This window comes from Myotis nattereri (assembly GCF_964212035.1).
Source record: "Myotis nattereri genome assembly, chromosome: 9".
NCBI lineage: Eukaryota > Metazoa > Chordata > Mammalia > Chiroptera > Vespertilionidae > Myotis > Myotis nattereri.
In genome coordinates this window covers 60,489,865-60,516,124 of record NC_138084.1, presented here as the reverse complement: position 1 = coordinate 60,516,124, position 26,260 = coordinate 60,489,865, and the positions used below count along the sequence as shown (strand labels likewise).

Here is a 26,260-nt window from a genome sequence, read left to right as displayed (position 1 = left end):
TAGGCGACCCCTGTGAAAGGGTCGTTCGACCCCCAAAGGGGTCACGACCCACAGGTTGAGAACGGCTGGTCTAGAAAAAGCACAGCTTTCTTTAATTGGAAATTTGGGCAGCCCCAATTCTTTACCTCTCTCTCCTAGTACGGAAGGGTTTCACTTAAGAGCACACTAGGAAAACGGTTTAATGCAGAAGGGTGGGGTGGCAAAGACTGTCATTCACATGAGTTCTCTCAGATGAAAGCTAACCCTACCTTTGAGCTCTGCCATCTGGTTCCCCTGCTGCTCTCCCATCATCTCAGACTGCTTGCGAGTTTTGCCGTCAACACTGTCCATCTTGATCATGCCAAGATTAGTCAGGAGAACCATTGGGTCGATGCCCTGACAGTTGCTTTTAATATTCTCCAGTACCTTAAGACACTTGTATGACTTGAGTTCACTTATATTCTCCTCCAAGAAAAGGTTGTAGAGGCTCAAGTCATTGTTCCCTTCAGACTTGAAATGCAGAACATCAAAAGTGGGCAGGATTTCATACACTTTGAGAACATCTGTCTTCTGCCGGAAAGGAACAAACAGCGTGTAGAGAACCACGGGAACCAGCAGAACATAAACCACGAGGTTAATGAAACTGAGCAACTGGAAGATGCCAACTGCGATGAGTTTGCACTGAAACCGATCGGGGACGGTGCTGTCATTTCTCAGGATCCCTGATTTGATGCTGCACACAAACTCATCTGAGAGGGAGGAGAGGCTAAAGTAATAGCCCAGGTAGATGCATGCTAACAGTATAATGCTGAGTGTTAGCACCCGGCAGCTGATGTACTTGACAATTAAATTATTAGAGTTTTTCTTTGTCTTCAAGTACTGTTCCACAATGGGGTACTTGAAGTGGCTTTCAGATATCTCCCACAAACTAGTAAGAAAATAAAAAGCATTTAAACCCTTACCAAGACCATCAAATAGTAAAGACATTAACACATTCAACAATATCACACTAAACACCTCAAACGCCTTCCTTCCCAAACTCCTCTATTTATAACTTCACTCACGTACAAGAGAATCAAATCAGGTTTGAAAAAGCAAAGAATGAAAAGCAATAATAAAACACCGTTCCCCTTAATATTTTAAAAAAGGTCTACTTAATTAAGTGAGTTACATTTGTAAATTCTTTGAACACCTGTTACCTAGTGAATATACATGTTTGTTAAATAAATTTGATAGTTCTTATTCTGCTGCTTTTTTTAAACGGTAATTTTCTGCTCAAATGTGCAGAATAAAGTGAAGAAGAATTTTCTGGCCTGGCTAGAACACACGTGCTTCCTGTTGGCAAGGGAGGGAGGCAGACCGCTGAGTGGGTGTGGGTCCAGGCTGTGGGCCAACAGACCTGGCTCAGGCCCCATCTTGCCCACTGATTGCTACAGGACAGTGTTTTTATCTGCAAAGGGGGAAAGGGAGATAAATAAATGCTCTTGATGCTCTGAGGATTAAGTGAGATCATGTACTTAGAGAACTCAACATGATGTCTGAAATAGATTAAGTATTTTTTAAATGAGAGCTATTAATACTATTACTATTGTTAATAACAAGAATCAGAGGAAGAATGTAAAGAAGGCAAGGCACCGCCTACTCATTCCCTTCTCTCACTCCTGCTTTCTAAGCTTGGAGGCCTCAGAATCCTCCGTGCTCCCCCATTAAGGTGTAGGTCAAAGCAAGTGAGCCACACCTCGTGCCCTAACCTGTACCTCTTCCAGTGAAACAGTGATGGTTCACTCAACAAGGAGAGGACTCTTGATGTGAGGACAGATGCTGGGGCATACAGGTAGGGGTGAGATTTAAGGAGATCGAGCCTTCCTGGCCCTCCCCCTCCCATCTACTGGCAATGGGAATCCGAAGCCCAGACGGGCAGGAAAAGGGCAGACAATGTGTGTACGACAAAACCCGACTTGGTACCTGCAGGGGACTAAGTTACCTTTGTCCTACGTTCTCATTAGAACCAGGGACTGAGCAGGTCCCATCTCTCAGGTCGCGGTCATGCACGCTCTTTGCGGCTTTAATGGCGCGGTTGTAAACTTTGTCAAGTTCTTCCATGATGAACTTCAAATCTGAGCAAATGTGCGGAGCAGCAGCAAAACGCCAGAACAGGGAGGGCAGGTACAGGAGGATGGCGACCAGCAACAGGATGTAGGGGAAAAACTGAAACACAAGAGCACACCATGGGATCAAAGGTCCGCGGAGGCCACCTCACCGAGCGCGTGGCTTCCTCCTTCCGAGACAGATGTGAGCGCCCATGCCACTTGTGGGAATCCGGCTCCTTACCGAATAACTGCTTCTAATGGCTAAACTCACTTGTCCAGATAAGCTTTGATATTGCTAATTACCTTTCTCCTTCCTTTCAATAGACTTTAATTGGAAATAATTGGCCACTACAGGGTGACACATGGTGTGTCCTCTCTCTAATCACAGAAAGAAACAAAATAAATAAATAAATAAAAGTACTCCCATATCCTTTTGAGTAATCCCTCAACAAAATCCCAATCAAAGAAGAGATCAATGTCACAGTGGCCTCTGCTATGTTCTTTTTTAAAAATTGCTGTAGTTTTAAAAGGTCACGAAGAGTTAGAGCTCTGCTTTTTTTCTCTCTCTCCTTCTCTGGAATCTGGGAGAATGACATAGAAATGCCTAACTTCGCTCACAACAAATGAGAAAAATTTTGGCTTCAGTGATTTAGGAATCATCCCACCAAACCGCTGAAACAAGCAGCTAAACATCACGAAACGAGAACAAACCTTCCACACTGGGACAGACCTGAGCTCGGCCCAACACCCGCACTTTCCAGCTGGACAACCTCAAGTCGGGAGAAGCCAACCACACGGGCAGCAGTGTCAGGAGGAGGAAGGCAACGGGATGGGGATGGTTGTGCCAAACAAACAAGAGGGGGTTCAGAAGTCGGAGACAGCAAAGAGCACCCTGCAATCAGGTCTGTCGGGTGGTCAGGGAAGGCACAGGACGTCCATGAACTAGTCAGCACCGATCTGAATTTCAGCTCAGCTAGTGGCCTTGGGCGGTGAGGTCACTGAGCCTCTGACGCTCCGTTTCCACAGCTATAAAATGGTCATGTAATACAGGTATTAGGAGAATTAAATTAGATAATGTATGAAAAATGCTTAGCATGGCATATAATAGGCACCAAAGGGCTCCCTGCCGGGCACGTTATCTTCAGTCCTCACGATGCGTGCTGCAAGGGGGAAGAGGAAGTCCACAGCCATTTCCTGGCTGCAGAGCACAAGGCTGGGGACAGAGACAGAACATGAAGCCTGGCCTCTGACCCCAAAGGCATGCCTTTCCCACCATAATACACTGCAAGTTAGTTTGCTTCCCTGGAAAACCTCTCCCTACTTTTGGATTGCTCCCTTCCCACAGTTCCTCGGAGTTGGATCAGGAAGAGGCCCGAGCTGACACAAAACCTCCACTCTACACCCCTCTGGGAGCGGCAGCAGCAAGGGTACAGAGAGTTCTCTAATAGCCTCCGTTACCATCTACGTTTCCATGGTACACCTGTCAAGACGAAGAAACCGTCATTGGCACATTACTAGGAACTAAATTACAGATGCTACTTAAATTACTCCAGTGTTCTCATGACTGTTTTCTTTTTGTTCCCAGAGCCAGTATGGGGCATCCATTACAGAGTTGTCACGTCTCCCTAGTCGTCTTGGTTATGTGACAACTCCTGAATCTTTCCTTGTTTTCCATGGAGAATAATATTTTTAAGTGCATAAAATACTTCAAACAATTTTGCATGTGATTCTTTTTTATTTTATTGATTTCAGAGAGGGAGAGGGAGAGAGAGATAGAAACATCAATGACGAGAGAGAAACCTCAATTGGCTGCCTCCCGCATGCCCCCTACTGGGAATCAAGCCTGCAACCAAGGCATGTGCCCTGACTAGGAATGGAACAGAGACCTCCTGGTTTATGGGTTGACACTCAACCACTGAACCACACTGGCCAGGCTTGTATGTGATTCTTTATGAACACATTTCATAGACTCTAACAGGTGGCCTAATAGCAATAACTCTAAGTCATGAGGGGGAGACAGTATTCCTAGTAATCTGTGGTTTCTGTGGGTGAGAAGTCCTAAGTACCACCCATACCACTATGGATTGTGGCACGCACCTACGCACACTTTCGTGTTAAGTTAGTTAGAAGTGCATAAAAAATAACGCTGGCGTGTGTTTCCTATCCCAGTTACAAACTCCCTGATGCCATCACAGACCCCAGGTTAGGGATCCCTGCCACAGAGGAAAGAGGGAAATCACACGAAAGGCTCTGAGCTTCGCCAAGCCCTCTCACCAACACAGCCTCTTCGCCTAGGGATTCTGGCCTGGGACGGGCCTTCTCAAAATTATTAGCCCAATTTGCATAGGGCTGCGGCGCACCGACACCACAGGCAGTGGTTAGCTGAACTGGGGCTGCATTCAGGGTTGGCTGCTTTGAGAAAGAAGCAGTGTTCCTTCCACCCTTGCCCACTCTGAAGGGTGCCCATTAGCATAAACATGTAACTGTGCAACAGAGTTTGTTTCCACAACCAGGCATTCTCCTTGAGAGTCACAGAGGGAACTATTTCTAACTCAGGGTTGTGAGATCTTTTTATAGAACACTTTTCCTGTCAAAGCTATTTGAATAATAGCATTTTACCTCAAACTGTTCTGAATTAAAAAGTGACTATTTTACACGCTGTGGTAATTTTTCTAACAGGTTCACTTGGTGTAATAATTAGTACCAATGAGCTGTTCAGCCTGGCTTATTATAATTAGGAAAATGAATGTTTAAAGGTATTATGTACTGGGTGTTTGATTTCTCTCCAAAATATCCTTGTACCTTGACCACCCCTTAGAAATGTGGTTGAATGCTACCATTTCATGGTGTTCTCCAGTGAAGCCTTATTTCCCACCATCAAAAATAAAAAGGCAACTTTCAGTGAATCTGTAACAAGGTGGTATTAAACTCAATTCAACTCTACTACAAAGACAAAGAAGCATTCAATTATAGCCAAACCTTGGTTCTCGAACATCTCCCATTGTGAACAATTTGGCTCTTACCTCGACAAGCCTTTCATGCTGACACCTGTATGATCAGTCGTGACTCTCAGGTGACAAAGGAGCGAATGTGCGAGTATGCGTCAGTTTACTGCTAAACCTCACGTTGTTAACATCTCAGGAAATTGTTCTGTGAATATTTTTGTGATTTTTTTTGCTTTTGTTGCTGCTTATTATTATTAAACTAGAGGCCCGGTGCATGAAATTTGTGCACTGGGGGGCGGGGGTTGTCCCTCAGCCCAGCCTGCACCCTCTCCAATCTGGGACCCCTCTCACAATCCGAAACTGCTGGCTCCCAACCCCTCGCCTGCCTGCCTGCCTGATTGCCCCTAACCGCTTCAGCCTGCCAGCCTGATCACCCCCTAACCGCTCCCCTGCCAGCCTGATCTATGCCTAACTGCTCTCCTGCCGGCCCGGTTGCCCTGAACTGCCCTCCCCTGCAGGCCTGGTCGCCCCCAACTGCCCTCCCCTGCCGGCCATCTTGTGGTGGCCATCTTTGGACCACATGGGGGTGGCCATCTTGTGCGAGGGCGTGGCAGTCAATTTGCATATTGCCTCTTTATTATATAGGATTTTCAATTTTTACTATATATTTCATTTCTTTTTTGTTAAATTTTCATTTACAATTCATGTTCTTTTTGTTTTTAAAGTGTTTATATATTTATTTTTAAAAGTAATTCTTTATTGTTGAAAGTATTACATATGTCTCCTTTTTCCCCCCATTAACCGTCTCCAGACTGTCCCAGCCCTGCCCCAGGACCACACTGCCCCATTATCTGTGTCCATGGGCCATGCATAAATGCATACACAGTCATTGGTTGATTATCTCCCACCCACTCACCTTCCCCCACCTTCCATCCAAAGATTCCACATTTTGTTCCATGCTTCAAGTCTCTGGATCCACTCCGTTTATCAGTTTATTTTGTTACTTAGATTCCACGTATGAGTGAGATCATGTGATACTTGTCTTTCTCTGACTTATTTCACTTAGCAAGATACTCTCCAGGTCCCTCCATGCTGTCTCAAAGGGTAAGAGATTCTTCTTTTAACTGCTGCATAGTATTCCATGGTTTAAATGTACCACAGCTTTTTGATCCACTCATCTACTGATGGGCACTTAGGCTGTTTCCAGATCTTAGCTATTGTAAATTATGCTGCTATGAACATAGGGGTGCATACATTCTTTCTGATTTGTATTTTGGGTTTCTTAGCATATATTCCTATAAGTGGGATCACTGGGTCAAATGGCAGTTCCATATTTAATTTTTTGAGGAAATCCATTCTGTTTTCCATAATGGCTGCACCAGTCTGCATTCCCACCAGCAATGTACTAGGGTTCCCTTTTTTCCATATCCTTGCCAGCACTTGTCATTTGTTGATTTGTTGATGGTAGCCATTCTGACAGGTGTGAGGTGATACCTCATTGTCGTTTTAATTTGCATCTCTCTGATTTTAGTGACTTTGAGCATTTTTTCATATGTCTCTTGGTCATCTGTTAAAGTATTTATAAAAGTATATTCGACATGTACTGTATATAAGAAAGTTAAAACAGGGACTCATTTGGGGGTCTAGAACAGATTTATTAAATTTACATTATTTCTAACAGGAGAAAATGACTCAGTTTTTGAACAGCCTTCTGGAACGAATTAAGTTCGAGAACCGAGGTTCCACTACTAGTATATAGTCTTTACAATCCTTCCATCCAAATAAGGAGCATGGGAAACCTGCTGAGTTTTATGACTGCATCTGCTGGACGGGAACAGCTCTGTCCACAGCTCCATCTCTGCCCAATTAGGTGTGAGATGCTCAGCACCTCTCACAGCTGTGACTGCAGAGTTTCTGCACGATGTCCAAGGGGTACTGAGTTCTTTTAATGATGATGAAGCTTCTGAAAGCAGCGCGGGGACAACAGTCTCCCTGCCTTAAAAAATTGTGTTTTTATCCCAGCCAGTGTGGCTCAGTGGTTGAGTGTCAACCTATACACCAGGAGGTCAGGGTTCGATTCTTGGTCAGGGGTTGCAGGATCAATCCTCAGTGTGGGGCATGTAGAAGGCAGCCGATCAATGATTCTTTCTCATCACTGATGTTTCCATCTCTCTCTTTCCATCTCCCTTCCTCTCTAAAATCAATAAAAACATTAAAAAATTATGCTTTTTCCTATAAGGGGCTATCATGAGACCAATAGAACCTCTAGACAGAAGGAGGCATGGAGGGGATCCAGTATAACCTCCCTCCAGGTTCAAATCCCCTCCGCCTCATAAGGTGAAGAACTGACCAGTTAGGACTGAACTCCTCCCTGAAACGTATGTGATCATGTCTATGGATTAAATGCAGATGGGAAAATTCATTCAAAAACATCTCCTGGGCACCTGCCAGGTGCTAGGCAGTGGGCTGAAAGTGTACAACAAGCACGTCAAACTCGCGGCCAGCATGCCTCATCTACTGGTATTTAACCAATACTATATAATAAAGAGGCAATATGCAAATTGACTGTCACACCCTCACACAAGATGGCTGCCCCCATGTAGGCACAAGTTGGCCGCCAAGATGGCCAGCAGGGGAGGCAAGTTGTGGGTGATCAGGCCAACAGGGGAGGGCAGTTAGGGGCGACCAGGCCAGCAGGGGAGGGAAGTTGGGGGCGCCTGGGCCAGCAGGGGAGGGCAGTTGGGGGCGATTGGGCCGGCAGGGGAGCAGTTAGGTGTCGATCAGGCTGGCAGGGGAGTGGTTAGGGGTGATCAGGCTGGCAGGCAGGTGAGCAGTTGGGAGCCAGCAGTCCCGGATTGTGAGAGGAATGTCCAACTGCTGGTTTAGGTGGGATTGGGCCTAAACCGGCAGTCGGACATCCCCCGAGGGGTCCCAGATTAGAGAGGGTGCAGGCTGGGCTGAGTGACCCCCCCCACCCCCCGCCAGGGATTTCATGCTCCAGGCCTGTAGTCAAAACATAAAAGTGATGGCCACAATATATATAGGTACTAACTACTGAGGGAATAGAAATGTTCTTAGGGAGGTCAAGGAAGGCTCTGTAAAGGAGGTAACATCTGAGCTATGCTTTAAAGCAGCGGTTGACAACCTTTCAGACCTCACGAACCACCAGTGGTCTGCGACCACCGGTTGGTGACCGCTGTTTTAAAGTACAGTGAGGCAAAAGCAAACAAACACACCCCCCCCACACACACACACACAAAAGATAAAGCCTTACTATCTACACTAATAAGAGAGAAAAATGGTAATTGGCGTACGACGATACCCTTTTCATTGGCTAATCAGGGCTATATGCAAATTAACTGCCAACTATGATTGACAGTTAACTGCCAAATAAGTTTGGCAGTTAACTGCCAACTAAGATTGGCAGTTAACTGCCAACAAGATGGCGGCTAATTTGCATATGTAGGCACAATGCAGGGAGGCGAAAGGGAAAGCAGGAAGAAGCCCCCTGCCACTGACAGTGATCGGAAACCCAGGGGGGAGCTAAGAGCTGGGGGGCAGGGCAAAGGCGGCCCTGGGGCCGCCTTTGCCCTGCCCCCCAGCCATGATCGGAGAATCAGGCGCCTTTGCCGCCCTGGCCAGTGATAGCAGGAAGTAGGGGTGGAGCCAGCGATGGGAGCTGGACACGGTCGAAGCTGGCAGTCCCAGGAGCTAGGGGTCCCAGGATTGCCCAGTCAGAATTCTAACAGGAGACAGGCTTTGTACAACTTCTGTTATCTTTATCTCATACTACAAGTACAGAGTCATAACAAAAACAACAACTGAATCTCTGACAACTTAAAGTACAGCAGGAAATGAATGTTGGTCTAAAGCGAAGCCCACAATCGCGGCGCCCCCCGCTGCCACTGCAGGTCCCCGCTGCCCGGGCCGGACGCCTAGGCCAGAGGTGTCAGGCCTGGGCAGGGGCGGAGCCTGCAACCGCGGGGAGCTGGGGGTCCCCTGCCCAGGCCTGACACCTCTGCCGGAGGCCTCAGGCCTGGTCAAGGGGCCGATCCGGTGATTGGTGATCGGAGGGTGATGAGGGCCAACTCCTCTGGCTGAGGCATCAGGCCTGGGTGGGGGGGCGAAGCCGAGGATTGGGGGGATATGATGGTCCCCTTGCCCAGGCCTGAAGCCTGGGTCAGAGGTGTCAGGCTTGGGCGGGGGGTGGAGCAAGCGATCAGAGGGAGATGGGGGTCCCCTGCCCAGGCTTGATTCCTGGGCCAGAGGCCTCAGGCCTGGGCGGGGGCCAGAGCCAGTGATCGGGGGGAGATGGGGGTCCCCTGTCCAAGCCTGACACCTCTGGCAGAGGCGTCAGGCCTGGGCAAGGGGCCAATCAGGTGATCAGAGGGTGATGGGGGTCTACGCCTCTGGCTGAGGCATCAGGCCTGGGCAAGGGGCAGAGCCAGCAATCGGAGGGGTCTGGAGGTCCCCTGGCCAGGCCTGACGCCTGGGCCAGAGACATCAGGCCTGGGCTGGGGGCAGAACCAGTGATGGGGGGAAATGAGGGTCCCCTGCCCAGGCCTGACATCTCTGTCAGAGGCGTCAGGCCTGGGCAAGGGGCCGATCCTGCGATTGGAGGGTGATGGGGGTCAACGCCTGAGGGCTCCCAGTATGTGAGAGGGGGCAGGCTGGGCTGAGGGACACTCCCCACCCCCCACCCCCCCACACCCAGTGCACGAATTTCGTGCACCGGGCCCCTAGTATTATATTAAGACTCAGCTCAAATTTCACCTTCTCTGAGCCCCTTCAGACATCCTCTTTCCTCTATTGGAATCCTTTCTTTTTGCCTGCTTGGTGAATTCTCTCCTGTCCCAGGCACCAAATGTAATTAATGAGTGAGCCCACAGTGAGGAGCTGTCAGAGCTGAGGCTGGACATGTACACTAGGTTGAATGGCATTCTCCAAAACTCATGTCCACCTGGAACCTCAGAATGTGACACTGTTTGGAAACACAGTCTTTGCCGTTATAATTAGTTAAGCTGAGGGCATAATTAATTGGGTGGGCCCTAACCCGGTGGCTGGTAGACCTCTAAGAAGGTCATATGAAGACAGACACACCGGGAGAAGCTATGTGAGGAAGGAGGCAGAGATTGGAGTGATGGTGCAACTCTGAGCCACGGCAGATTGCTGGCAACCACTAGACACTAGAAGAGAGGCACACAGATTTTTCCCTCTGAGCCCTCAGGAAGGAACCAACCCTGCTGACACCGACAGCGGCAGAAGTAGAATGTTAGGGAACCAGCTAGAATTGTTAAGAAATAATAATCATGTCCTGTTAACCGTGATTGTTTTATTCTGATTAAAGAAGGCACATTCTAACCTGGCTGCAGCCGCACTCGGGACCTGGGAGCTCACCTGGAATGCAGCCCTTCTTCCGTTTTTGGAGCTGCCTATTATCATGGAAAGATGAACAACTTTGCAGCAGAAACCAGAATAGCCAGCCCTTTGAAGGCCCCAGGCTTTGCAGATCACTAAGCCCTCTGAAGACCCCAGCCCTTTGCATGTCTGTAAACTGCCCATTTGCACACTTCCTTTTGTACTTCTACCAATATAAGCAGCCGGCTTATGGTGGGGTGCAGAGCAGATTTTTTTGTGGAGGACCTGCTGCTCTCCTGCGTTGCCGGCAGTACTGGAATAAACACTCATGTAGGATTCAACCCTGTCTCTGCTTAATTGGCACAAGTAGTGACAGGCAGCACAGACCCATTGTTTGTCTTGTTATTACACCTTGATTTCTAACTTCTGGCCTCCAGAGCTATGAGCGAGGAAATTTCTGAAGCTACCAAGTTTGTGGTAATCTTTTACAGAGGTCGTTGGGAACTCACAAAAGGGTAAGCAGGGACTGAATTATGAAGCCCTCGGCTTCCTACCATACACACAATGCGAAGTCACTGGTGGGTGGCGTGATAAAAATTGATTGTAGAAAGACTATTCCAGCAGTGGCGAAGGGAGAGCACTGGAGAAGAGCGAGACACGGCAGGAGGTTCCTGCAGCAGAGGCGGAGAGTGATAAGCGCGGAACTGAGGCTGAGGCGGCAGCAGTGGGGAGAAGGGAAGGTGGGCCTGAGAGCTACAGACAGGGCGAAACATACATTTCAGTGCCCACTTGGTGGTGAGGGATGAAAAGGGGAAGAAGTGAGGCTAATTCTGGGTTTCTAGCTTATCCAAGGATATGGTGGTGGTGGTGGTGGTACCATTAGTTAAAATGGAGAAACAAGAAGGAACAGATTCAGAGTAGAAAAGGGTGAGATGGGAGGCAGCCCCTACGATGAGAAGTTTTGAACGTGAGATACGTGTAGTCAGGAACATCCTGGTTGACACAGGTCGTAGATAACTGAAAATAAAGGGAGAGGGTCTGGCTGGCCTTCTGACTCGGGACTTTGTAGCATGTAGATGGTTGAAGCCAAGAGCCTGGCTGAGATCATCCAAGGAGAATGTGTAGGAGGAGGAGATACGAGGACTGGGGAGAGATGCGAGGGCCTGCCATTTAAGGGTCGAGAAACAAGAGAACTGAAGAGATGTGAAGGAATTGTGCTTCCAGAAACCAGGAAGCAGATAAACCAAGAACAAATTGTACTGAGGAGGTGAAATAAAAAGATGTGCAAAGATGTTTGTTCTTGGTTCTATGATGTTCAGACAGTACCCCGCTTAAAAAAATCACAAATATGGATGTCAAGGGTGAGGGGCTACCCGAAAAGGCTAATGCATTCCATGGGCAGCTAACAGAGGACAGAGAAGAAGGGGGTAGGTCATTCCATTCTGCAATCAAGGGAAGACACCCAGGGCTCTGTGCTGGGTGATATTCTGGGAGGAGAAACATGGAATAGAGATGGTAAGCATAGCATTTGTGTGTGGAAGAAGGAAAAGACTCCTGTCAATAGGATTAGAACCCAGTTAATGGAAGCAAGGGAAAACCTTCCTTAAGCTCTGTGTGAAAACGGAATGGCCCTGGCTGGGTGGCTCAGCTGGTTGGAGTATTGTCTTGAACACCAAAAGGTTGAAGGTTTGATTCCCGGTCAGAGCACATACCTAAGTTGTGGGATCGGGCTTTGTTTGAGGTGCCTACAGTAGGCAACAGATCAATGTTTCTCCCATGGATGTTTCTGTCTCTTTCTCTCTCCCTTCTTCTCTCTCTAAAGTTAATGAAAACATATCCTCACGTGTGGATTAAAAAAAAAAATGAAATGAATTATCCTGTGAGGCAGGGAGTTCCCTTTCCACTGATCCACTGGAAGGACTTTAAGCTCTAGATCAGTGGTTCTCAACCCTATATGGCCCTTTAAATACAGTTCCTTATGTTGTGATCCCCAACCATAAAAATTATTTTCATTGCTACTTCGTAACTGTAATGTTGCTACTGTTATGAATCATAATGTAAATATCTGATATGCAGGATGGTCTTAGGCGACCCCTGTGAAAGGGTCGTTCGACCACCAAAAGGTTCGCGACCCACAGGTTGAGAACCGCTGCTCTAGATCAAGGGTGGACAAACTTTTTCCTGCAAAGGGTCAGACAGTAAATGTTTGTGAGCCATACGGCCTCTGTGGCAACGATTCGACTCTGTTGCAGTGTGAAAGCTGACACAGGCAATGAGCAAATGAATGAGCATGACTGTGTCCCCATAAAACTATGTGTAGAAACAGGTGATGGGCTGCATGTGGCTGAAGCATGGACGTGACCATTTGCCAAGTCCTGCTCTGTCTGCATCCTTGCTTCTCGAGAGTGATCCCCGGACCAGCAATTTCAGTATTGCCTGGGAACTTGTCAGAAATGCAGAATCAGGCCCCATCACACTTACTGAATCTGAGTCTATATTTCAACAAAGACCTCCATTTATAGGCCTATGCACAGAGAGGTGATTCACACGCACACAGAGTTTGGGAAACATGGGTGTAGATGAGTGGTATCTACATTGGAATCCAAGCTGGGCCAGCAGCATCAGAAATCTCCCCAAAATAGATAAAAACCATATTCTTGGCCTTGACCCCCCTCTTTCTTCTCCCTCCCCCCCGCCAGGTTCCAATCCAGGGGTCTGGATGGGGCTCAGGAGCCTATATTTTCACACAGATAAGGCTAAGGTTTGAAACCTCTGGTCTGGCAGCCTCAGAGGACCCCTCTAACTAAGTTTCTGTAAAGCCACTTAAGAGAACTAAACAAAGATTTGACAAATCTGTTAATTTTACTTTCTTGTTCTTGTTGTTTTTCCCTTCCGCTTTTCAGTTTAAAAAACAACAACGCTGCTTTCCTGTTTCGGAAAGAAATCTTGCCTAACAGTTGCCTATGTTATGAACTTGACCAAGAACAGAACACCCCAAAAAAGCCAGTTATCAAAAAGTCCTAAGGCGCCACCTGCTGGTGTCCTTGAGTGCACCCACATTTGCACAAAAGACTTCCCTCAGGGGGTACCGGAGGCCACCAGCAATAGATGGGAGAGAAAGGGAGAAGGGAAAGGAAAGGAGAAATGGAAGAAGTAGGTGGGTGAGAAATTACAGTATTAATTATACCACTGCCATAAACTCTATGCTGATGATAAGCACATTGAAATATTACATGGAGTAACTTCTCTGGGGGGAGGTTGGGTCTCCTGGTTTTAATCCTGGCATCAGAACTGAACTGAGAAGTGTCCACATCAACTCTGTGCCTCTCACCCAGAGCCAGATGCTCCTAGAGAGCTACGCCTGCTTCTGAACAGGACGTACGAGCTCCCCATTCCTCTCCTTCCCCCGTGTGTCCTTCCCTCCACGGATGTGTTCTGCACGCCCACCATGAGTTACACACTGCCCTAGCTGTACACCGACGAACAAGACCCAAGCATGGTATCTGCTTGTATGGAACTGAGTCCTAGAAATAAACAACCACTTAAGTAGAACTAAGGCTAGTAAGTGCCATATCCCAGGGTGATCCCAGGGAATGTACAACCAGGCAACACAAACCGCAACGGGGTACAGCTGGTGTGTAGCTTAGCCGGCACCCCATGCTTTGGCTCTGTGTCTTAGGCAGGGCATGTGGTATTTCCTGGAGGCTTCACATCAACCCTGCTGGCTCTGGAAGCAGTTTGAATTGGCAGCAACCCTCAGTCTAGGGGTTCAGAGGAAGCTTCTAGGTGGAAATGACATTGAACCTGTGACCAGAACAATACATTAGGAGTTGGCCAGATCTGGGGGCGGGGAGGGTTGCCAGGGGAGGAGTCTTCGAGCAGAGTGTGTTTGAACAGAAACCGGGGACCTGAGGGAAGTCAGGTTCCCTGGAGCACACGGGGTGGTGAGGCTGCATCAAGAAGTGAGGCTGGGGTGGTTCACAGGGGCCAGAGGGAGAGTGAACACAGTTAGACAAAATGGTTTGCTTTTTCAAAGCAATAGAGACATTTTGTAGGGACCTGAAGGGCTGTTATTGTTGTTGTTTTTAGGGAAATGACAGCCAGACAGGCAAAAAAGAGCACCTGTGATTATGTGGAAATAGCGGGAATGAAGGCAGCAACGTGAGGGATGACGGCCGGCCACCCTAGAGAGGTGGACGGAGGGATGAAGGATTTAAGAGCTGCAGAAAGCAGAACTGATGGGACTAGGGACTGACAGGATGTGAGGGGAAGGAAAAAGAGTCAAAATGGCTCTCAGATTTCCGGCTGAGGTCACAGGGTGGATGGTGTGACCCTAATTGAACTACAGGTCCAGGGGGGGACAGGAGGGAAGGTGAGTTCAGCCTTGAACTAGTGTTGGAGGCATCTGCCAGACCTTCAAGTGTTCAAGTTCAGGACACACTGGGAGTGCGGACTGGAGCTGAGGAGAGCAGGCTGGTCAGAGATAAAGACCTGGAGTTGGTGGCATATGGAAGCTGAAACAAGAGAGATGATGTGATCCAGGGACAGGGTGAAGCAGGAGAAAAGAAAAGCCTAGGACAGAGCCCAGAGGAACCCCAACTTCCCAGGGATGGGCAAAAGAGAAAGTGTCTGCCAGGGAGACTCTGCCCCAAGGGTCAAGAGGGCATCTGCAGGTGGGCACGGTCCACAGAATTGGATGCCCGAGCGAAGCCAAGTAGGATGAACCCTTATGAGTGAGAATTGATGTAGCAACAGGGAGGTGGTTGGTGATCTGGGCAAGGTCAGTTTGGTGGAAAGAAATGTGCTGAAGTGTTAATGGGAAGAGAACATGCAGAGAAAAAAAAAAGAGGAAAATGGGGGCTGAGTTCCTTCAAACACGCGATTGGGGGGCATCTAGAACACAAGTGGGGCACAAAGGGGTCTGGCCTTTGGTCAGGAGAAGGGGCCTCTTCCATTTATCAAAAGGGAAGGAAGAGGCTGGTGCTGCCACCGGGACCCCTGGTAGGTCTGATGCAGAAGCTGAGCATGTTTTCATGTCTGCGCTTCCATTTTCTTTGAAAGTGTTGGGGGAGAGGGTGGGGATGATGTAGCTGGGTGTCAAGTACATCCTGGGAGCCAGGATTCTACACAAAAGAAGTGCGGCAAGAGTAAGGAAAAATACGGGAAGAGGACACAGCTTCATGCCCAGCCGGAACTAAGGATCTCCCAGTCAGCAGTGGGTTATGCTGCTGGTCAGCATTCTGCTGGAAAGACTCTCCTTGTGTCCAGCTGGGAACTTTCACCCACAGGTTAGAGTGCAGACGTCTGAAGCCACACACGTGGGAGAAACATCTGAAATCTGAAGGAGAGAGGCCCTGGGACCTTGCTCTCCCACTATCAGGCCATGGGACTTTGGACAAGGCAGCAACTGCCGTGGTCCTCAGCGTCCCCTCTGTGAAGTGAGAGCTTGGATGAGGTGACCCCAGTCATCCTCACAGACACGAGTTCACTGACTGTGGACAGGACTAAAGAAAACCTATGGGAAAAGTTTTCTGAGCTTGAAAAAGAAGCCAGCAATCCCACGTCTAGGGAGCTACTCAAAAGAACTGAAAGTAGGGACAACAGATGCCTATAGCCGGTTGTTACACCGACAAAGGCCTTACAGGACATCGGTCTTTCATTTGCACAGCACACCCTTCTCATTTTCCCCATGATCCCCAGCTCTCTCTCCCCTGCCAACGCCTCCTACTCCACCACCTCCAAAGCTGGAGCACCCCTCAGACCTCGTCCCTGTTATACTCACTCCCCAGCCAACCCCATCCAGTCCCACAGCTTTAAATCCCATCTATCCTCTGACAACTGCTACACAGGGTGGGGCAAAGGTAGGCTCACAGTTGTGAGTACACGAAACAGAGTTTATTCTTGTATTATTTTTTTAATCTTTGTATGTATTACTTTCCATACAAACAACTGTAAACCTACTACCTTTGCCCACCCTATATTTATGCCTCCACCCACCCTCGGATCTCCAGAACCACAGCCCACTGCCTACCTGGGCCATCCAGTATCTCTGATTTCACGTGTTCAAGCAGAATTATTTGGTTTTCCTCCTAAACCTTCTCCTTCCTCAGCCTTCTTCATCTTCAGTGTAGCAAATGGTCTCACCTTTACCCAGCACCTAAAACCTTGGTCACGTCATGTCCTTGATTCTAATCTTTCCTTCTTCTTCCCAGGCCAATCAGGACATCTTGTTGGCTCCACCTTCTGTGATGCCCCCGCTCTGTCTCCTGCCCACCAGCCCTGCTGCTATCAATCGCCTGAGCCCAGGGGACAAGCTCCGCTGCCCACGAGCCAGATCCAGCCTCAACCAGTCGTGCACATGTCATCCACCTCGGCAGAGCCGAGGAATGGCAACAGTGACCGCAACTGGCAACGATGAAAAAATGTGCCCTCTGACCCTTCAGAGCAAAGTGTGCTGACCCCTAGTCTAAGCATCTGATCACCTTGGACAGTCCTTTAGTGTAATCCTCTAACCGGCAATAAAATACCAACTGCTGCTCTTTGAGTGTTTGTTCTTTGCCTTCTCAGAAATAATAACGTCCCTTCCTCTCCATTTTCTGATCAAAACCCTGTGCCTCCCAAGTGGCGCTCTTCCTGTCTCTGTTCTCTCCAGCAAACCCTCACTGAGGATTAACTCCTGGAAACACCATGCTCACCCTGCTCAAGACCTGCAATGGCTCCCAATGTCCCCCCACCGTGTAGACCAGTGATGGCGAACCTCTTGAGCTCGGCGTGGCAGCATTTTGAAAAACTCTAACTTAACTCTGGTGCTGTGTCACATATAGAAATTTTTTTATATTTGCAACCATAGTAAAAGATTTATATTTTTGATATTTATTTTATATATTTAAATGCCATTTAACAAAGAAAAATCAACCAAAAAAATGAGTTCGCGTGTCACCTCTGACACGCGTGTCCTAGGTTCGCCATCACTGGTGTAGTCTGTACACCTAGGTAGTTTTCAGAGATTCTCTATCACCTGGCCTGACCCGCCAGAGTTGATCAAGGCCCCACTGCTCCCCAACAGAATAAACCAACGCCTTCCCCTCTCCCAGAAGGCGCCATGTGCCTTCCCCAGGCAGTGCCTGTCATCTTTTCTTTTTCTACCTTCTTATTTCTATCACCATTTCAATATGTTCACCGTTCCCTCACACTAAAACAAAACAAAACTTCCTAGACCCCAAACCCTCTATTTACCACTGAGTTTGTTGCTTTCCTTTCTAGGGCAGAGATTTTTCTAAAACTGAAAAAACATCTGAAGAAACTGTCTATTACTGTCATCTTTATTTCCTCGCCTCCCGCTCACCCACTGTCATCCGGTGCCCCCGTCTCCATTAAAATCACTCCTGTCAGGATGACTAGTAATTTCACCAAATCCAGTAAGTTCGGTTCCACCTTTATTGCACTCTTCTCTCAGCAGCATTCAACCACACTCTCCTTTTTTTTTTTTCTTTTTTTTTTTTAAATATATTTTTGTTGATTTTTTTTACAGAGAGGAAGGGAGAGAGATAGAGAGTTAGAAACATCGATGAGAGAGAAACATCGATCAGCTGCCTCCTGCACATCTCCCACTGGGAATGTGCCCGCAACCCAGGTACATGCCCTTGACCGGAATCGAACCTGGGACCCTTGAGTCTGCAGGCCGACGCTCTATCCACTGAGCCAAACCGGTTTCGGCTCCTTTTTTTTTTTTTTTATCTAGCTTCCTGTTTATTCCTTCTCAGTATCTTCAGTATCTTCTTCACATGTTTGTTTTCTTCACTAAACAGTGAGTTCCTAGAGGAAGGGACCACGGCCTGTGTGGTTCTCTGATAGCAAATATACTAGAATGTCTATGGCAGGCCCTCAACCAATGTTAGCAAAAACCAACTCCCTGCCACTTACTGTTTTCAGTTTGAGAACTTCCATTTCCCTGGGAAATTCTCCATATTATCTTGATTCTTTGAACATTATATTAATGATTATTTTCAAGTGTGTGTCTCATAACTACTATTATCTGGAACTCCTGTGGGTCTGTTTCTAGTTCTGGTTTTTCTCTTGACTTTCTTACACCCTGCTTTTTTAAAAAAATATATTTTATTGATTTTTTACAGAGAGGAAGGGAGAGGGATAGAGAGTTAGAAACATTGATGGGAAACATTGATCAGCTGCCTCCTACTGGGGATGTGCCCTCAACCAAGGTACATGCCCTTGACCGGAATCGAACTTGGGACCCTTCAGTCCGCAGGCCAATGCTCTATCCACGGAGCCAAACCGGTCAGGGCCCTGCTTATTTTTAATTGAGTGCTGAACATTACATGTGAAAAACTGGTGCAAGAATCTGAGGCTCTGGATGAAGGGACCCCTCCTTCAGAGAAACTGGTTTATTTTGGCTTCTGGTTGGCAGGCAGGCTAGAGAGACGCTGATAATCCCGTATCTCACTCATTCCATTGGTACTGAAATGATTCACACCAGGGCTCTAGTCCCGCTGAGGGCTGGTTTAATTCTGGATTACCACTTCTGTTCAGCAATGGCCTTTCAAGCCTTGGATGTTGAACAGTGTCCTTCCAACTAAGGCAGGTCCCAACTCCAATTTTTGTCTCCAGCTCTATGAACCTGGCAAGAGTTCTCTCTGCTCAGATCCCAAGCCAAACTTCCATCCAAACAATCCAGACTGCCACCGCCAGAAGAGAGCTCCTTAATCCTCACTAATACTCACAACCTAAGGCTTGCCCACCACGCTGCTCTGTCAGATCTCCCCTCCCTCCCTGCAGAAGCAATGGGAGCACAGAGACCTGGTCCTAATCTCAGCCAGCAACTCGTCCTGTGACTCCGAGGCTTGACCTTTCCAGGGGCCCCTATCCTTCTGTGTAAAATGCAATTGGATCAAAATCTCTGGCTTTCTTCCTGCTCTGAAAGTTTTGCAACCTCTAACCTTTCTGACGTAAGGACAATCCCAGGCTATACATTCCTCTTCTGTGGATCCATCATTGCCCAGCCCTGCTTACAACTTTCTATTCTCATAAGAACATTATAACAAATGGATTTAAAATGACAACAGCAGGATGGATGGAACTGGAGAGCATTATGCTAAGTGAAATAAGCCAGTCAGTGAAAGGAAAACACCACATGATCTCATTTGAGGAATATACTAGTAAAGAACATTATAAACTGATGAACAAAAATAGATACAGAGGCAAAGAAACATCAAACAGACTGTCAAACTACAGCGGGAAGGCTGGGGGTGGGTGGAGATAAGAGATCAACCGAAGGACTCGTATGCATGCATATAAGCATAACCAATAGACGCAAAACACTGGTGGGGGGAGGTGAGGGAATGTGCTGGGGTGGGGGGAGATAGGGGAGGCCGGGGGAAGGTCAATGGGGAAAAAACGGAGACATATGTACTACTATTTGTAATACTTTAAACAATAAAATAAAAAAAACAAAACAAAAAAAACTACAACAGCATGGATTTAGATTTGCAAGCAAAGCTGTTCAATTTCTGGAACTGTGCCCTTTCATACTGAAGAGCCTTATTCTTTCTTGCCCTGGCTTATAAAGTCATGCAAAATGGATGAGAACCCAACTAACGCTAAGGCTGAAAGTCAAAGAGAAAAGCCCAATCCCGAAGAAGAGAGGCACTGTAGGGCATCACTATGCCTAACGGCACACAACAAATAAACATGAGGGGAACAGGCCTGAGTCTTAGCCAAGGACTTAAATTATTCTTTTTAAAAAAGAAGGACGCTGACTGTGTTTGGCAACAGGCCAAGGCGGGAGAGCAAACTTCATCCTTTGCCTTTTCAGAAGCTAAAATACCACACTTTCCCCAGTGGAGGAATAGCAGAAGATACACGTTCTATCTGTGCTCACCCTGGACAAAAGAACCAGTGGTTGAAGATAATGACAAAGCCCTACTTTCATGAATGCGAAGAAGAGAAGACCTCCTGGGGCCTCTGCACTCTGCAGAGAACGTCCTGCACAAACGTGCCAATGCTGGCCCAGGTTCTGCCCTGCCCAGCCTCTTTGTCCACCCCACCCCCACCCCCGCCTCCACCACTCCCCCGACCACAGAGCTCCTGCCTGTACCTCTTCCCTATAGGGCACAGGCGTCTCCTATGCAATGTCTCCCCTTCCTTGCAGTGTCTGTGTCCATCAGAAAGCAAAGGAATCTATTCCAAAAGCTGTGATGCAGCCCAGACCCCCAGAGGGAGTCATCCCTGGGCGTCTCGGTGCTCAGTCACACGCCGGCTGGAAGCAAATGAACTCTCTGTTGGTCCCAAAGCTATGCCTGGGTCCTCTCTGCCACTATCTAACAATGCTCACTCAGGCATTCAAAATGTGCTGAGAGCCCACTACGGGCCAGACACTCAGGCGGGCCTTAAGGATAGAAAGGTGACCAGGATACATGAGGTGCCTGCCGTTACGGAGCTCAAATGCAAAAAGTGCCTCAGTTTCCCCATCTGCTAAATGAAGGTGCTGGACCAAGTTCCTCTGAGGCTCCTTCTGATTTTAAAGTGCTACGGTTGTACAATCGGAGTTAAGCCCTGGTTGGCCGGATGTATCTGCGTGGCAAGGGCTGGCACAGCCTCTCTGGGCCTCGGTACCCACATCTCTAAAGCAAACAGGTGACATGGGGAAAAGTCCCCATTACCTTGTGCAGGCACAGGGGGAGGTTTCCAGCGTCGCCCTGCAAGGAGTCCGTCTGCTGAACGGCAGCCCAACAGTAAGAATCCACGAAGGCAGCCTGACGCCAGGAGAAAGAACTTGGGGAGAAACAGCTTATCTGTGTACCTAAGAAACAAAACAAAAACAGATCGTTCCAGGTGAATGGAAGCGCAGGGTCTGGACCCCTCCCGCCCCGCCCGCCTCTCCCTCCTGCCTCCGGTTTTCCAGTGTGAGCTAAGGTGGGGAGCACCACACAGGTGTAAGGGCAGAGCTGAACCAAATGCCCACATGCATGATAAAGCTGAGTATTTGAGAGTTTTTGGGGCCAACACTGGTCATGACAGCAGCTTGCGCTCAGGTGGGGGGAAACTCTTAAAAGAAGTAAAACCACCATAAAAAGAAAAAGCGAGCAGGAAAAGAACCAGAGCCAAAAACGTACGGAGGAAACCTGCATAGAGTTGGTTTCCTTTGGGGTGAGGAATGAGAGAAAGGAGGGGGACTGTAGGGAGGGGGTGGGGCAGGGAGGAGGAGAGTCAGTGCAGACAAGTAGACTAGAAAGGAAGGCCTCTTGGAACAAAGAAACAAAGAACTTTTAGCCCGAGGAAGAGAAGGCTGATGGAACATTTGGCAATACTTTGCCTGATGACAAATCAGCAGCTTTCCATCTCCTCTAACAAAAAAGGCGCAGGCTGAAACTGCAGCCCAAGCGTTCACATTTGGAAGGCAGATGCTCCGGAAGGCAAGCCTCCAGGCAGGGAGATGGGTGCTGGATGGGGCGTCAGGAAAGCTGGGTCCTGCTTGCTGTTACCTTGCTCTTCTGGGAGCTCGGAACTCAGTCCTCTCCTCTGCAAACTGGGACTACATCACTCTGCAAATGCTACCACTCCCTACTACCTGAAGACTCTCCACGCTCCCCGAGGGCCTGTGTGCCCTCCTGACTCACACAGGCCATGTGGGAAATTGGCCGAGACTTTTGGGGTGCAGGGCTGAGGCCGTGCCCCCACTCCTTGACAGCAGGCACAGCACCTGGCACTGAGCCGCTCCTGGCAGCGCCTAGCCCAGCCATGCTTCCCTGTCCCATCAGCATCAGCACACATAGGAGCCTGGGTGTGTCACAGGAACAGGGACCAGCTGCTGAGGCCAAGAGCAGGCACACGCTTGTCCACATCCTGTGCGGCGTGAGAGGAAGTGTTAGGTGCAGCGCTGATGTTAGCTGTACTGAAACCTAACTCTGCCACTCACAGCTGTGTGACCTCGGGTCACCTAGCCTCCCAAAGCCAAGGATCTCCAAAAGGGCGATGGCATTAATGTCTACCTTCTAGTGTAGCGCCTGGTTCGCAGTGGTTGCTTAATAAGCATTATACTCTTCAACACGAAGTAACTAGTGTATTCTGTTACAGCTTTAAAGGTGGGGGCATGCCCACCTTTCTCTCTTCCCTCCCTACAGAGAAGGGACAGGGATGGTGAGAAGACACTGAACTGAATTCCCCTACTCCCCAGGGCATAAAAAGCCTAGAAGGGTCACCTTTCCCTGGGGAGGGGGAGGCCTTTATAGCTGTGGCAGGAGAGGGCAGTGATGGGATGTTGTCCAGAGAGTACATTCCTGTGGTGGCGGAAGGGGCAATGGGCAAGGCCCTGAGCATCCCTTCTTCTTCATCGGTGCCTTTATGTCCACAGGCATCGAGATAGGAACTCTCAGCGAGAGCCCGTGGAGATCACTGTGGAAAGTCAGGCGCCACTAGAACATGCCTGTAATACCTGCTAGGAATGGCTTACGTATGAGTTGGGGGTAGGTAAGGTATTTCAGGTCCCTTCCAACTCTCTCATCCCATTAAACTTGAGTTCTTACATTTTCTAAGAACAGAGCAGTCAGGACAGCGCAGGACCATGGGGCTAACGTCACACTGCTCTCCCATCAGCAGGACTTTGTCAAAAGCTTCCGGTGTGGCCACCAAGACATCCTGAGCATGATGACCGAGGCACAGAGGGACAGGCAGGCTCAGGTTACACGTGGGTGGGTCCTGGCAAGTCGCTTGCTTGGCAACATCTGTTCAAATATTTTTTCATGAAAATGGACAACGCTGTTAGGATTTCATGAGAACCTGTCTGGCCCATGGGTTCCTTAGGTATGGTGCGCTTAGCACACGTAGCCAACATACAGTAACATTCTTTCTGTTGGAAAATGTGCTTCAAGTTCTGTCTTGGGACCTCAGGGGCCTACACCAAGGCAGTGGTAGAAACTGCTGGAGCATAAATAACTAAACTTTTTATTTCAAAGCTTTTGCAAAAGAGCAAGACGAGAAATATAACTGAGTCACAAGAGACAGAGATGAGGATGTGCTGAGCTCACAAGTCAATGTCCTTCATCTGGAATAGAAGGTCAGAGGAAAAGATAGCGGGCAACCAATATTCATAGGACACCAAGCAGCTCTTAAATCATCACCTCATTTAAACCTCACAACCAAGCTGAAAAAGACAGAAAGAGGGAGAGGGAGGTGAATAAAGAGATAAAGAGATCCATGTTATTTTCATTTTATCCTGGAGGAAACCAAACTCAAAGTAGTTCAGCAATCCCCGACCCAAGCTAGAAAATGGTGGCACCAAAATGTGAAACTGTGTCCAACTCTCATTCTCTTAGAACCCTCCTCCAATAAGGCCATGCTGAAGGAGGTCCTCGGAGCCAGGCCTAGCTGGAGTTGGGGTGGTTTGAACAAATAGTTCCTCCAAGTGACAAGAACAGGCAGAGCTTCCTGGGAAGGGTCGAGGACCAATCTGGGGAACCAGGCCAAGCCCCAGGTATTGGGTATTCCCAGGCCAGAAATGGGAAACAAAGGAAGTCAAGAGCCAGGCAGGTGCAGAAGCCAAACTGGGAGTGAAGAACAGGAGTAAAGGAAGGGGCAAAACAAGAGGGTGTAGGGGGACGAGCATGTGCTGAGTGCTGCAGCCCCACACCTTCCCCCAGGGCATGACAGCTCAGCCTGGCTTAAAGGCACCCGTGTCGGGGTGCTCAGCTGTTGCCATGGGGCTAGGATGCTTGGGTCCTGGACCATCCCGCTCCATCTCCAAATGTACTCCCACATCCTTTATCCCACTTTTCAAAAATAATATCGAAAGGTGCACTGGTGTTTTACATTTTGCCTAGTAACCTTCCCATAAGGAAAGCTTCCAGATTCCCCCTGGATTATTCATCCTAAAGCTCAGTTCTAATCCTGACATTTCCTTGGTTCAGCTTTTTTCACATGTTCTCCTATGCGTGGCATATAAATCCGAACTGATACTCCAATCCAACCCAATTATTGCTGCAGCTTGCACAGGCCTGATTCGTTCCAAACTCTGAGCCTTTCCTCACAGTATTCCCTCTACCTGGGGCCCTCTCTCCAATACTTGTTTGTTAAGTCAATGCCCCTCCACACCCACCTCCATGGCTCATCTCGTCTACCTCCATGGCTCATCTTTCAAAACCCACCTCAGATGGTCACCTTCACCATGAAGCTTCTTCCCCAATGAGTTCCCAGAGTCCTTTAAAGCCATCACAGACACGCAGATAATCACCTTCAACCATGCTGTACAAACATGCAGGTATATCTCATCTCCTCTAGTAAGATCTCAACTCTTGGCTGGTAGGGTTGACAGAGAATCAATCTCTCCCCCCTCCCCCCACCCCCCCCCACCCCCCATATCATATAAACAACACCTGTTTGGTATTTTAAACATTTCAAAGTACTAATATAAAGACTGTCTCAATGTTCAAGCATCCCTGTTTGATAGCCAAGAAAACAGCCCCCTGACCCACAGCGATCCTCTGGCCCGAGGGCCTGAGTCCTATACTCCACCTCCACCCTGCTATGTGTTGGCTGAATGAGCACTAATTCCTAGGGGGAGCTTTAGTGAGATATGCACTGCCCTCACAACTGCAGAGAAAGCGTGAAGCGAGCCTCAGGTTTATACAGGGAACAGAGAACACCACTTTCCCCTGGCTGAGAGTGCAGGGAGCTGTGGGCTTTACCCTCGTGTGATTGGCCAGATATTATGACAGACCACAAGCAGGAAACATGTGTTCATGGGCACTGTAGAAGCAGCGACACCTGCTAAGTAAGTGACCCAGCCTCAGACATCCTCCCTGCCCCCTTCTTGGACTCGGCTTGGAGCCCAGGGCGCCCAGGCGAGGGTCACGCCTTCTCCCCGAGTGGCAGCCCAGGCAGCTTACACCTGCAGCAGCTGGTGGAGAACCCGAGGGTGCACAGGGCCAGGGCCAGGGCCAAAGGGCAAGCCTGTCCAGTGATTTCTCAATGGCGCCCACACAGCTTGTGCAAGGCCCTCTCGGTTCCCAGTCCAACCTCGAAAAGAGGGACTTTGGCCTAGTTACCTATGGCCCCGCTCCCCTGAACAGGCTTTCATTTCACTCTTATGCATCACTAACCCCCAGCGGAGGGGCGGTAAGTTCTGAGCAAGCCCCTGTGTCCCCTGACAAACACCCACTCGCAGGTGCTGTGTGAGAATGCTCCCGGTATTTGCTTCTGCATTTATATGCTGCCTACAACTGGGACGTGGCACAGGGCTCAGGCCTCTTGAGGAGTTAAGAAAACTCACCAAAACCACAAGTTTAACAAAAATAAAAACACGAATAGAAAGATCTAGGTAACTGGCTGGGAGAACGAGGACCTTTCAAATAGAAGAGATTTGAAGCTGAAATAACTGATACATAGGAAAGAGTGAAGAGGCAGTAGAAGGCAAGCACAGAGAACTATCCCCTTGTGTGTACTTTTAGCCCCATTTTAAAGATGGGAAAAGTGAGGCACTGAGATCACGTGGCTAGTATAGGTTGTAGAGCTGGTTATCATCCTGGGAGTCTGTCTTCACCTTCAGACACAAGAAAGAGGAGACATAAGAGCACAGGTTGTTGACAAAGGTTGAGTCATAGATGGTGGAAAGAGAAAGGAGGAGACAGAAAAGTTTCTTTAAGGGGAAGTAGATCCTGGGGTTGCTGTTCTGAGGTACAAAGTAAAAATAGAGTATAATAATGATGATATCAATTATAATCATTACTATCTATATAGCTTCTGAAAATTACAAAATATTTTTATTTTGCAAAACAAAAATTCGGTTTAAATTCAAAGTAATATAAATTATATTCACACACACATTTATTTATTTATTTATGCATTTATTTATTTATTAATTTATTTATTTATTATTTA

General features: G+C 48.2%; 1 protein-coding gene across 2 annotated transcripts in view; it reads right to left on the bottom strand.

Annotated features, from left to right (window-relative positions):
- PANX1 (pannexin 1) overlaps positions 1-26,260 on the bottom strand; it is a gene marked incomplete at both ends in the record, with an annotated part of 66,665 nt that overhangs the window by 17,733 nt on the left and 22,672 nt on the right. For both annotated transcript variants that reach the window (XM_081099234.1, XM_081099235.1), the window contains 3 exons: positions 249-907; positions 1,964-2,187; positions 21,049-21,188. In XM_081099234.1, coding sequence (XP_080955360.1) covers positions 249-907; positions 1,964-2,187; positions 21,049-21,188 — 1,023 coding nt within the window. The remainder of the gene's footprint in view (positions 1-248; positions 908-1,963; positions 2,188-21,048; positions 21,189-26,260) is intronic.